The sequence below is a fragment of the Nematostella vectensis genome, chromosome 1 (genome assembly GCF_932526225.1).
Source record: "Nematostella vectensis chromosome 1, jaNemVect1.1, whole genome shotgun sequence".
NCBI classification, from domain to species: domain Eukaryota; kingdom Metazoa; phylum Cnidaria; class Anthozoa; order Actiniaria; family Edwardsiidae; genus Nematostella; species Nematostella vectensis.
Genome location: NC_064034.1, coordinates 7795123 through 7807757, shown reverse-complemented (window position 1 = coordinate 7807757; position 12635 = coordinate 7795123). Strand labels below are relative to the sequence as shown.

The following is a 12635-nucleotide window of genomic DNA, read 5'->3' as shown; positions in this document are numbered from 1 at the left end:
GAAACCTCAACTGAGAAGAGATAAAAGAATCGATTAGAATCCGTTCTAAATTATCAGTCACATTCTCAAAGAAACTTCCAATAGACACACACTGCTTTCCAATTTTAAATATTTTTCGCGTTTTCAGTTAAAAATCATCGGATATTACTAGGTAATCGTCAGAAAGTAAACTGGTGCCCATGCCGCTTCGAGTCGCTCTTTCATCCTTCTTCCCGAGGCGAGCGCGGCTTCTTCTCCCTTTCCCAGCTACTTCCGCTTGCTTCAAAAACTATATGGAAAGCTTACCTCAGAAACAGGGTGCTTCATCAGATGGTAATGCTTGGATTTTATTGGCAGTGTGTAAACCGTTTAAATAACAACTGCCTACGCGGCACAGAATAAACCAACGCGGCTCACGCTTCGATCAATCTTCGATCAGTCATATTTAAACTACCCATAACACGAGTCGGGATGCTAATCACAACAAATGCGCACCTACACGAAATCCATGTTTACCACAGAATTTCATCTTTGATTAAATTCACCTGTTATAAGTTACATGTAATTCAGACTTTAGTCTGCGAGAGTGTCGTAATAAACTATTATTACTATTACGATTATGCCTTAAGAATGCGTCTCGCAACCACTTCACCCCCACCCCCATCGACCGCCATAAAGTTGGAACTTTTTCTCTGAGGGCTAGTCAAAAAGAACGTTAGATAATGATACCCAGGAAAAGAAAAAGATGAAATGTAACGCTTATTCAAATTCTTTTGAATGTCCCAATGCACCATACCATTTCAAGGCTCTTAGATAGTGAGATTGAACAGGCTGACCTTTTTATTTATCCAGCTTCCAAATGACCGGAGTCTACGGAGGAGTTTCAATGTTTGAAAATCATTATGCGAATGTGATCCGAAACTTTTGATCGAACAAGTCTGTTCTTCATTCCTTAACACCCACTCACCCCTCTCTTTTCATTGACCCTGGGGCCGAGTCCCGGTGACGTCACAGATTCGATAGAGCGGAGCAAAACATAGCAACTCGGAGGAGAACGAGTGCTAAGTAAAAGCCGAAAGAGTTTTATTTTGGTATTGTGTAACAGGGAAAGAGACGCTTAAATGAGGCAAGAGGGAAGTTCTGGAGGCCAAGAGCCTCAGCAAGAAGAATTAGCCGATACCGAGAGCTTGCTTCAACATTCAGAGGTAATAAAATGAAGTCGAATTGCATGACTGAAATCAAAATTAATTACCGAATATCCGTCTTTGCGACTAAGCTCAAGTTCTTATTATTCACTTCAAAATTTGGTGTCTTTAATGTTGAGAAAATAATGCTTTTTTTCTTTAAGATTTAAAGCGTTAATTAAGTATTTATTTGATATGCAGAATTCTTCATTTCGGGATAGAAGACGCCATCTTGCATGAATAATAATTTCGTGACTGAATTAGAATAATATAGTAAGATAACGTGTCACTTTGGTATAAATGATTGCCATTGGTGATGAGCTACATATTAATTTAGGATTTTGATTAGAGATTACCCTTTCGAAAGGTCCTCCTACAATTTTTTTTACGAATGTGACTATTCCATAGTGAAAATAAGTTAATTATACCTCAAGGTAATTCCCTTGAATTGCACTGCGCACCCCTTCTGCGCATAGTGGCGCGCGCTGTTTGTTCGAATTTTCCTGTATTATGTGCGCGCGCGCCACAGTTGTACAAGAAAACAAAGCAAAAGGCATGCGTTTTTTTACTTACAATCGCTTTGACAGAAAAACGAAGTCTGTTACCCCCATTTTTTATTTGCTCAAATAGTTAAATATATAAAAAAAAATGATATACTGAAAGAAGAAAAAAAGTTGGGTTGTAGAAGTTTTGTTATTTCTCTTAAAAGTCGTAAAAATACTTCAAAATGGCGCTCTTTACCTTATGAATAGTGGCGAAAACAATGTCTTTCAGTGCGATCTCTTAAAATGTGATTTGTTTTGAACATTAGCTACTACGGGGTATTGTTTAGGAGATTGGATTTTGGCAGCTCGACAAACAGAACTAATTTTCTAAAGACAATAGGCACTCTTTTTTGAAAACTAAGAGTTGGGATTTTTCCTTGCGCGTCAACTCTACGCCCATCTGTTGTGAAAACGAGGTCGGTACCCCTATTTTTTTATTACATTTTTTGAAATCCCTTAACTTCAATATTGTTTATGCCAAGTTTTAAAAAATTATGGGTTGTAGAACTATTTCAAGGGAATTACCTTAACTTATAATCAGTTTTTCCCAATAAGAGGGAGTATTTTAAATTACTAAATGGGGGTTACATTGATCCCCTACCAACAACATAAAAACGGCATGTAAGGATCTGATATTTTTATTCACAGGATCAACTAGATATAATAGAAATGGACCAAAAACCAACCAAGTGTAACCGCAAGAAGGGGGTTCGTGTGATAGTAGTATCATGTCTAGTGTTTGCAGTGGCTGTGACGATAGCCCTGATAATTGACATATATGTTGGCGACCACCATACTGGGCATGCTGCCGTTTCTTCAGACGTTAAGGAGTGCTCGGATATTGGTCTGGACCTGATGAAGAGGGGAGGGTCTGCTGTAGATGCAGCTATAGGGGCCCTTCTCTGTGTTGGACTGATGAACCCCGAGAGCTGTGGCATAGGAGGGTAATAATGAATTAATGATAATATTATTTCATCAGGAATATTGGACCAGAAAAATATTGAGAGGCTTCATGTTTGGGATATAGAAATTAAACCTTCATAGTTATCTGCATATAGGACTGACCCTTAAAAACACATTTTAGGACAAAGTCAGTCTGAAAGATGATAGAGACTCTTGTCTGTCCTTTTTGTTGTGTGTGTGTGTGGGGGGGGGGGGGGAGGGTGACTCATGGTGTAGTCAAGACATTTTTTCAGCTATTCAAAGAGATCCCTCTAAAGAGAAAAAATGGAAGCTCAAGTGCCCTAGGAAGTATCCTAGGGCACTGCTCTATGTTTTTTTATATTTTATTTCAAGAATTTGAGGATTGTTGAATCTTCTCAATCTTGCACTCTTAAACTATTAAATCAAATCACTATCTGATTTAATTTCCAAGTAAAAGAGTGCATATAGAGTGAAGACAATAAACAATGGCAAAGGTTTTTTCTAATTATACAATGTTTTGGGTCATGAATGGGATGCCACTACCTTTGACTCAGTTCGATCTGGTTTGTTTCTAGAGGTGGCTTCATGCTGATTGTCCCTCCAAGAAAGAAAGGTGAAGTCATCGACTTTAGAGAGACAGCACCAGGGAAGGCTTCTGAGGGAATGCACAAGGGGAATGAAGAACTCGCAGCTACGGTAAATCAACAGATAAATACTGTACCACCATGCACACCTCTTTCAGTGTTTGTTTTTTGTAATTCAAATGAACTTGAAAGGTTGTTTTGGGAGACTGGAATAATAATCTTAAGGGAAAGTTCATTTATTACCTCCCCTAGGGGGGGGGGGGGGCGTGAGGATACTGTGGGGGGGCCTCGAGAAATTTCCAAGGTCTAAGGGGGGGAGTCGAAAGTGTGTGAGTTTTAAAAGGGGGGGCACTGATTTCTTTGTGTGTTGTCTCTTCTATTTTGACCAATAGTCAAATTGGACTTTTTGGTTCAACGAGTCTCGGGGCAGTTATTTTGCATGTAAAATCCAGTCCAGAATATATATTAAACTTATTAAACCTGTATATACCCTATTTTTTCATGGTTTCCGCTTTATACTGTTGTTCCATATTTGAAATCATTGAAACATTCTAATGCTACAAGCGCTCATTCAGTCATCAATATCCTCGCTCATTTCTAATTTGCTGTCTTCCTTTCTTCATTTTTTTCTCGTGCTGCTCTTTTCTTGCATGGAGAAGAATGAACAAAGAACTTCTCTGTGTCATATAAGCATCAAACTTTATCAGGTTGACAACCTGGATTTAGTGGCACATTTGAGAAATTGAGTGCCTTCACTTTTTCTGAATTAATATTTTCAGCCAATTCCTTCCCCTTCATTTTCTCACCAGCTTGCAGCAGCTAATCTCTTGCCCGCGTTCCTTTGACGTTGTTTTTCCCTCTTTTGCTACATCTTTCTTCAGGTTTTCTCGAGGTGGGAGGAGATCGGGGAAAAATCTCCTCCCCCAGAATTGTAACTGTTTTTTTATAAGTCTCTTTGCCCCGAAGCCAAGCAAAACATTTCCAAGTCCAAGGAACCCAGAATAAGCCTGAAAACAATTTTTGAATAAGGTTGGGTAGCAAAGATGGCCCACATTGGAGAGTATGAGGCCATTCACCAGAAAATTCCTTTCTCACTTGGTGAAGCCCAGACAAGGAATTATCCCATTGAATCAACCTCAGCGTGCAAACAACCATAAGCACAGCATTAATTATGCCCAAATAGACTTTATGATGTCCTAAGGCACTCTCCAGATGTGAAAAAGCTGTAATTTTTAAGCAAATTACAAGCAAAACTGTTGTAAGCAACAGGCTCTAGCAGCGCTGTCGCTAGAAAGAAAAGGCACCGCAGTGAATTGTTGGAAATTTCAAGGCATACTGTACCTTGTTGGGTTAGCGGTAGCTTAGCTTAACTGGTAGTGTTGGACTTGAAATAGGGGGGGGGGGGGGAGGTTTCTGTTTTCAGTCTGTTTTTCTTACAATTTTGCTCAAAAGTACCCAGAAGTGAAAGGGTTAAGGGAAATAAGGGATAGATTTAATTTTGCATTTCCGAATTAATATCAAAGTTGCTTTCACCTGCATCAACTTTATATCAAAAAAGGATTTGAATACTGACTTTGATTATGAATTAGATTTGTGACTTTGGTCCAGTCCCCATGCACATAGTTTTCAAAAAATGTTTGCTCCCACTTGAGGCTTTTTCTGTTTTATTGAATTCTGCTTGTGCTTGTTATTCGTAGGGGGGTTTGGCTGTTGCTGTCCCTGGAGAACTAAGAGGCTATGAAATTGCTCACAAGAAATATGGAAAGTAAGTGCAATATATTGTACAGTAAGACCTTCCTAGTCAATATGCTTCTCTTCCAAACAATACTGCTAAGAAGTACCTCTCTATTTAGCCACTGAAGTAGAGTGGCCACTGAATTAGACCATGCAACCAAATACAGCAAGTAAGAAATACATATTTTTGGATTTACATGGATTTATAAAAAGAGGTTGACCACCCAAAAGGTGGCATCTTGATGAACATACACAGTACATACATAGTACTGCTGTAATTCATTTGTGAGTGACAAAAATAGTTGTGTATGCTTACATATTTCTAGGTTGAAATGGGCTGAACTGTTTGCACCGACAATAAAGCTTGCAAGAGATGGGTTTCAGGTTTCTGCCCATACAGGTATGTACCTACAGGTATACAGGTATGTATGTACCAAGTATGTACTGTATTAGAACTGTAGTCATTGTATGGTAAACTAAAGCATTCACCTCAGTCATGAATATGAAGTACTGTAGGGACAGAGCTACTATGAATAAATTCTAATTGAAATAACAGTGAATCTGGATCCATGTTTTTGCTAAAGAGCATAATCATGTATGGTGTGTGGATAGTTATAGTTTAAAAAAGAGGATGGGATAACTATAGTATATTCATAATAAAAGGAAACGACCAGTGTCACAGGGCCATACCCTACTGTATTCCCTTTGTCGCACAGGATGCACGTGTGCCAGAAAGTGTGTCATTTCTAATTGGAAATGATCATCCTTTTTCCATGGTTCCCCCCCCCCCCTCAAAATGACCTGCGTATGCCCCTGTGTCAGACACAGAGTATTAACAAGATCATACAGTTACTACAAGTATGACTGAGTCATTAATTTCTGTTAAAACCCTTGTTTTTAGTCAAAGTCTTGAAAAATCCTAAAGTGGAGATGAGACTGAAGAATGGTAGTCCACGTCTTTTTAAGATGCTCACACCCAATGGAACACTTCCTAAGGTTGGTGCCTTTTCCATGTGTCCTTGGAAATGAAATGTCTTGATTATGTTTTTCAATATGGTGTTTTGTTTTGGTCAGGTTGGAGACATGATAAGGAACAAAGAACTTGCAGATACTCTTGAAATAATAGCAAGAGAAGGACCTGATGCATTTTACACAGGAGACATTGCACAGAGTATTGTAAAGACTGTAAGTTGTTATATATGTATTATGATAAGCACTGTAATACTATAGCTAGTAAACAAACAATAATTTTGACCAACATGACCATTTTGAGTAAAACCAGTAAACATGAGTTTGTTGAGATGTGGTGGTGATACAAAAGTTTGAAGAATGTGTGCACAAGGCCTCCAAAACTTTAATTATGCTCCTCCCCTAAGAAGGAAAGCATTCCCTTAACTACAACCCTGATTTAGCTTCAACAACTCTGGTCTGTGTAAATTTTAAAGCTACACTTGCCTCCTCTTTGGTTCAAGCTTTTTCAATTTTGTAGTATTTTTCATCACTCAGTTGTTCTTTTATACAATTGAAAAAAAAAACGTTTTTGCATTTGCTGCTGGTACAGGTCCAAGGATCAAATGATGGGGTAATTACCTTAGACGATTTGAAGAATTACAAAGCTTTGGAGAAGGATGGGCTCAACTCTACATATGAAGGTACTAAAGAAACGTGTGATCTAAAGCAGAAGACAAACTAGGCAAACTAGACTTTACAGAAGACCAACTGGACAAACTTGACTTTACAGTAGACAAACTGGGCAAATTAGACTTTACAGATGACAAACTGGGCAAACTAGACTTTACACAAGACAAACTGGGCAAACTAGACTTTACAGAAGACCAACTGGACAAACTAGACTTTACAGAAGACCAACTGGACAAACTAGACTTTACAGAAGACCAACTGGACAAACTTGACTTTACAGAAGACAAACTGGGCAAATTAGACTTTACAGATGACAAACTGGGCAAACTAGACTTTACAGATGACAAACTGGGCAAACTAGACTTTACAGAAGACCATCTGGACAAACTAGACTTTACAGAAGACCAACTGGACAAACTAGACTTTACAGAAGACAAACTGGGCAAACTAGACTTTACAGAAGACAAACTAGGCAGTCTAGACTTCACAGAAGACAAACTAGGCAGTCTAGACTTTACAGATGACAAACTGGGCAAACTAGACTTTACAGAAGACACACTGGGCAAACTAGACTTTACAGCCACTTTGTCAGACATTGTTTTAAGCATAAGACCAAGCCAGGGTAGCACTACAGTATAGTTACAGTATGTAGTACTGTAGTTACGAACTGCTGCGTTATAGTGTCTATCCCTCTCACCATATTTGAATGAATTGGGCAAGAAATTAAGAATTTTGAAATGTGTCACGGTAATATTTATCTATGCAGTTTTTTTCACAACATCATGGCCTTGTTGTACTATCTTAAGACATGCAATGCAATTTGCCGTTATGCAATCGTTTGTGATTACAGGCTATCAGATTACCACAATACCTCTACCAGGAAGTGGTCCTGTTCTTTTCTCGGCATTGAACATATTGGAACAGTTCCAGTTCTCAAAGGCGGATAAAGGAAAGAATGAGACTTATCAATACATTGTTGAGGTAAATGTACCAGATTACATAAAGCATATCTCAGACATTGTCAAGGGCGGATCAAGGAAAGAATGAGACTTATCAATACATTGTTGAGGTAAATGTACCAGATTACATAAAGCACATCTCAGACATTGTCAAGGTTAATGCACCTTTGTGCAACCAGCACCAAGAATATTCATACTAGAGTAGACAAGACAGTAAAGTTTGGTTCATTTGCCGCCCACGATGATAAAGGCCAAGACACCAGAAAATGCATTCATGCAGTGAGTCTCTTTTTAATGTACAGTAGTCAAAGGGTTGGTGCTTTCTACAAAGGCCAAAATTCCTGATGGAAGTTGGCTTTGCAGGGGCGTAGCCAGGGGGTGGCCTAGGAGCCCCCCCTGCCCCCCCTTAGCAGCCAAAAATACAGTAAATGTATGAGACATTATCTAAAATACAGCAGAAAATGCCTTGAAAGTCCCTTTTGGGCCCCCTCCTGTTAAAAATCCTGGCTACGCTGCTTCTTTGGGCTCCTCAGCTGGTAATCAGCTGACGCTAACAGTGCAACTCTAAATCAATGTTTGTCAAATCCTTTTTATTTTGGCTAGGCACTTAAGTTTGCATATGCACAAAGGACGCATCTTGGAGATCCAGCAGATCCTGCTAATGCACACATGCAGAATGTCACAAATGCCATGCTCAGGTGAGCAATTCTCCATACCCCTTTTTCAGGATCTTTTACTTTCCTTTCTACAGTGTAGTCTCCTGTAATCTCCTTTCACTTTTCTTTCGCCTTAGGTCTTCTGTCCTCCATCTTCTTCCATAATACCTTCTTCTTCACTAAAGTAATCAATTCGAATTTATCTCTTCTGTTTATGTCTACTGCCTTACTTTTCTTAATCTTTTCTCCCCCCCCCCCCCCCCCCCCTCCTCTCTTTCTCCATGCTACCCTCTTCCTTCGTCTTTCACTTTCTTTCCACCTTTCCTCGGTTTTCTGTCATTATTTTTTTTCTCTAAACAAACAGACTGATGAGCTCAAAATTGCTGCCTGGGCTCTAGAATATGTCACTTTTCTTCTACAGTACCGCTCCTGAACATAATGTCGCTGTTCGCGAAGCAACGTTCGCGAAATTCGCGAAGAAAGGTTTACGTTTTCTGACGCTCCTGATGCTTGTGAAACCTCGGAAAATAGAACTCTCTTTTTACATCAACAAAAAAAAAAATGGTTCGAAATGTGCTTTCGGACTTCGCATGCGCGCAACATTTGACGGGAAAAAGTTAAATTCTTCAGGATCTTAGGACTTCTATAGGAACATTAAACAATGTTCGTTACTTTTTTTAAACTGGAAATAAGGTTTGTGGTCAAATATTCAAGTTTGAAAGAATAAAATCAACGCATTTAAAAAAGTGCACGAACTTTTGATCCACCCTGTATACATTCATCAATTCCTATTTTCTTACAGTAAAAAACTGGCAGCAAAATTAAGGAAGAAGATTTTTGCCAATCAGACATTTCCACCATCATACTATGGGCCTTTTTTTGATGCTGCGGAATCCCATGGAACAGCTCATTTATCCGTGGTTGGCCCAGATGGTGAGCTTGTTTCTGTCACAAGGTAATACTTTAACTTGAAAAATCCAGGGCGTGATTTTTAGCAGTTACCTGTTACCATCAAGGGCTGGGTTACTAGAAAGCAGGTTAACTTGAATGCCGTTTTTATCCAATCAAATGTCAAGAAGATAGCCGTATCTATCCCTGGGTTAATGCTAACCTGCTTTCTGGGAACCCGGCCCCTGTTGGTTAAGCTGACCATTGGGAAAGATACCCCCAACCGTTTTTTTTTTATATTAAAGCAGAAATATATTTTCAAAATCGCACAATATTGTTTGTAACTGTAGTGTACTGCTCTGACATGACTTTCAACTTGATCATCTTGTGTCTCTTGAAAACGATTATATTTTCAGCACGATAAATGGATATTTTGGGTCATACCTTATGACAGACACAGGGATTATTTTAAACAATGAAATGGATGACTTCTCTTCTCCTGGGATAACAAATCAGTTTGGAATCAAACCAGCAAAGGTCAGCTTCTTCTTGATTATATTCTTTTATATTATTTATTCCTCCTGCCTTCAGGAAGGCACGCCATTACTTATCAATCATGAGAGGATTAAGGAGATTCGATACAGTTTCCCGAATTACTAACAACCCTTCAATGGCAGGGGCGTAGCCAGTGGGTGGCCCGGGGGCCCGTGCCCCCCCCCCCCCCCCCTTTTTAGCAGCCAAAAATACAGTAAATGTATGAGACATTATCTAAAACACAAGAGACAATGCCTTGAAAAGCCCTTTACCCCCCCCCCTTCTGTTAAAAAATCCTTGCTACGCCGCTGAATGGAGCTCAAAGTTAACCCAACGTTTCTCAAAATATTAATTTTATTCTACGAAAACGACGAAAAAATAAATAAAAAAGCAAAAAAGTTCATTTTCTTTATTTTGAAAGTATTAAAATTAAATAGTCCCCGTAATGGACCCTAATACTTACGATCAACACAACCAATTGCTTTTATTTTTGGTATGTTATTAGAAATACGAGGTAGCCAAATAACAATGGTAAAAAATCCCTGCCCGCGTATGATTTCTTTTCAGGGGCGAATTTCAAAGTAGGTAAATAAAGGAGTGACTGAAAATAAAAATACGCCAATATCTCAGAATTCCTCTTATAGATTGTAATAAAACTTCCTCTTATAATCGACCAAGGTCTGAATTACAATATCCTATAGCATATTTGTTAAAAATTACAGCAGCACTTCGCGAATAGTGATAACGGGTTCACCGTTCCGTTGCCATAGAAAAAGCGATGTAAACACATGCGACATTTTTATAAAGTTCATCCCTAGCTACATGGCATGGCCAAACAGTTTGATGATCCGATCCCTGTAGCAGAGGATACGAGTTGTGATTGACAGGATGGCTGGGAATTCGGGAAACTGTATCGAATCTCCTTTAGACAATATTTTGGAATACTATTGTTGATTGCTTTTATTTATCTCAGGCCAATTATATCAGGCCTGGAAAGCGCCCATTGTCATCGATGGTGCCAGTGGTTGTCCGACACAAACAGGTACAGTACCACGCTAAAATGGGGATGAGGGGATGGATCGGAGCCCCGGTACTTGTGTTTACGGAGGGACGGACGGACGGACGTCATTTTCTTGCAAAAATTCCAACTCTACTGGGGAGTCTTTACTCAGGATACAGTCTAATGCCCCTTACATCTAGATTTTTTTGTTGTCATTTCAGTGTTGAAGTTTTGTCTCTTTAAACAATTTTGATCGATTTTGTATCAAAATTTGATTTCTGTTGTAACCAAGTTTAGTCTATATTGTTTCCAAGTTTGATCTCTTTTGCATCGAAATTTGTCTCTACTGTATCCTATCCAAATCTGATCATTGTTGCATCTAAGTTTGACCTCTGTTTTATCCAAGATTGATTATTATTTTCTGATCTTCTCTGATATATCACATTCGATTTACTCTAATGATTTCAGGATCCGTGCACGTACAGACTTGCTTTGGGTGGATCTGGTGGTACTCGTATCACTACTGCTGTTCTACAGACTCTGATCAACATACTGTCATTCGGCAACTCCCTCTCAGAGGCAGTTGAAAGACCAAGAGTCCATCATCAATTTAGTCCTGATGTGGTGGAGGCCGAAGGTGAGTATCTCCAAAGGATTGTGTGCTCCTGCGATTTACCAAATTACAAAATTGTTTTCTTTTAAATGTGATTTAAGCGTTTTAGCTTTGCCTTTTGGATGCTTGATTTCTAGGTTTGTTGTATAGAGCCATAACAAAGTTGTTACTTTTGAAGGGCGACTAAAGTACACGTGACCAAAGGGTGTCACTTTGGGCACCATCGCGATGCCCCCCCCCCCCTAACCCCTGCAAGAGTAAAATTTAATCGAGGAATGGAGTAGTTTTTTTGTTTGCTTTTCCTTTGCTTTCAATAATGTGTGCACACAGGAAACCAACCATTGGTGGCATTTGTGAAACTATGTAACGGTGCTTGCCAGTAATGTGTGCACACTAGAAGCCAAACATTGGTAACTTTACAGTAAAAAGTATGTACTGTTTTATTTCCAGGTGAACGATTTGCCAAGTACGACGACACTCACGTGATATCGTACCTTAGGCAAATAGGTCATAAAGTCAATACCACAGGCTTTCCAGTGGCTGACGTAAACGTGGCCGAGAATTATCATGGCACCATGCGTTCCCATAGCGACAGCCGTCGGGACGGAAGTGGTTCATCGCAATACTAAACGGCTCACGAAGTTACATGTCATTTTCTTTTGTATTTTCTATTTAACGATAAGGGCTATGAAGTACATGAAAAATGACTTCATAATTTATTTATGTGGAGTGAATTCTAATCACATTTAGGTTCTAGATATACTTTATTTTACCCAGAAAGGAATGCGCAGCATGGAAATCTAAAACTTGTGGATTTTTTTTTTACCAACCAGTCACGACAAATTATCTTTCAATTCTCTCTAAAAAAAGATACATAACTTACCATTATATCGTCGGGCGGTGAGTTGATAGGTATTTTACAATAAAGGCTGTCAACACTTTGTAATACAGTGACTAATCATAGACTCCGAGTAAGCCTAGGAATTAAATTTTCCCGGAATGCATGCAAGTAATATCTACATGTTATTAGTAGAAGAAAGCCCATGTTTTCTATTGAACCGTTAAAAAAATCAAAGGCTTTTGATCTGGTTAAAACTATAGTCCTTCGACATTCCTTTATGAGTGCCAAACGAACTCCATAAATATATTGCAATAGCATTCTGAAATAGGCATCCACTGAAATATAAAGCATGTAAGCCTCGGTGGCGCAGTTGGCAGAGCGTCGCTCTTTAGTGCCTGTGCCTCGCCACTGGGTTCTGTATTCGATTCCAGGTTCCGACGTGAGTTTAGTTAGGTTGTCTTGCCTTTGCTCCGAAGGTTTTCTCCGGGTTCTCAAGTCACCAATCGCCTACGAGCAATTGTGCACCCCCTCTCCTTACCGACTTTTTCGGCAA

At 39.2% G+C, this 12635-nt stretch overlaps 1 protein-coding gene across 1 annotated transcript; it reads left to right on the top strand.

Annotated features, from left to right (window-relative positions):
- Nucleotides 1-1045: 1045 nt before the first annotated feature.
- LOC5520481 (glutathione hydrolase 1 proenzyme) lies at nucleotides 1046-12250 on the top strand. Its single transcript, XM_032365631.2, has 15 exons — nucleotides 1046-1184; nucleotides 2357-2652; nucleotides 3208-3328; nucleotides 4914-4981; nucleotides 5277-5350; nucleotides 5852-5946; nucleotides 6025-6135; nucleotides 6512-6602; nucleotides 7442-7572; nucleotides 8154-8248; nucleotides 9009-9161; nucleotides 9511-9631; nucleotides 10602-10670; nucleotides 11097-11265; nucleotides 11692-12250. Exons 1-15 carry the CDS (start codon nucleotides 1101-1103, stop codon nucleotides 11868-11870), a joined length of 1857 nt encoding a protein of 618 aa, XP_032221522.2. The 5' UTR covers nucleotides 1046-1100; the 3' UTR covers nucleotides 11871-12250.
- The last annotated feature ends 385 nt before the right edge of the window (nucleotides 12251-12635 follow it).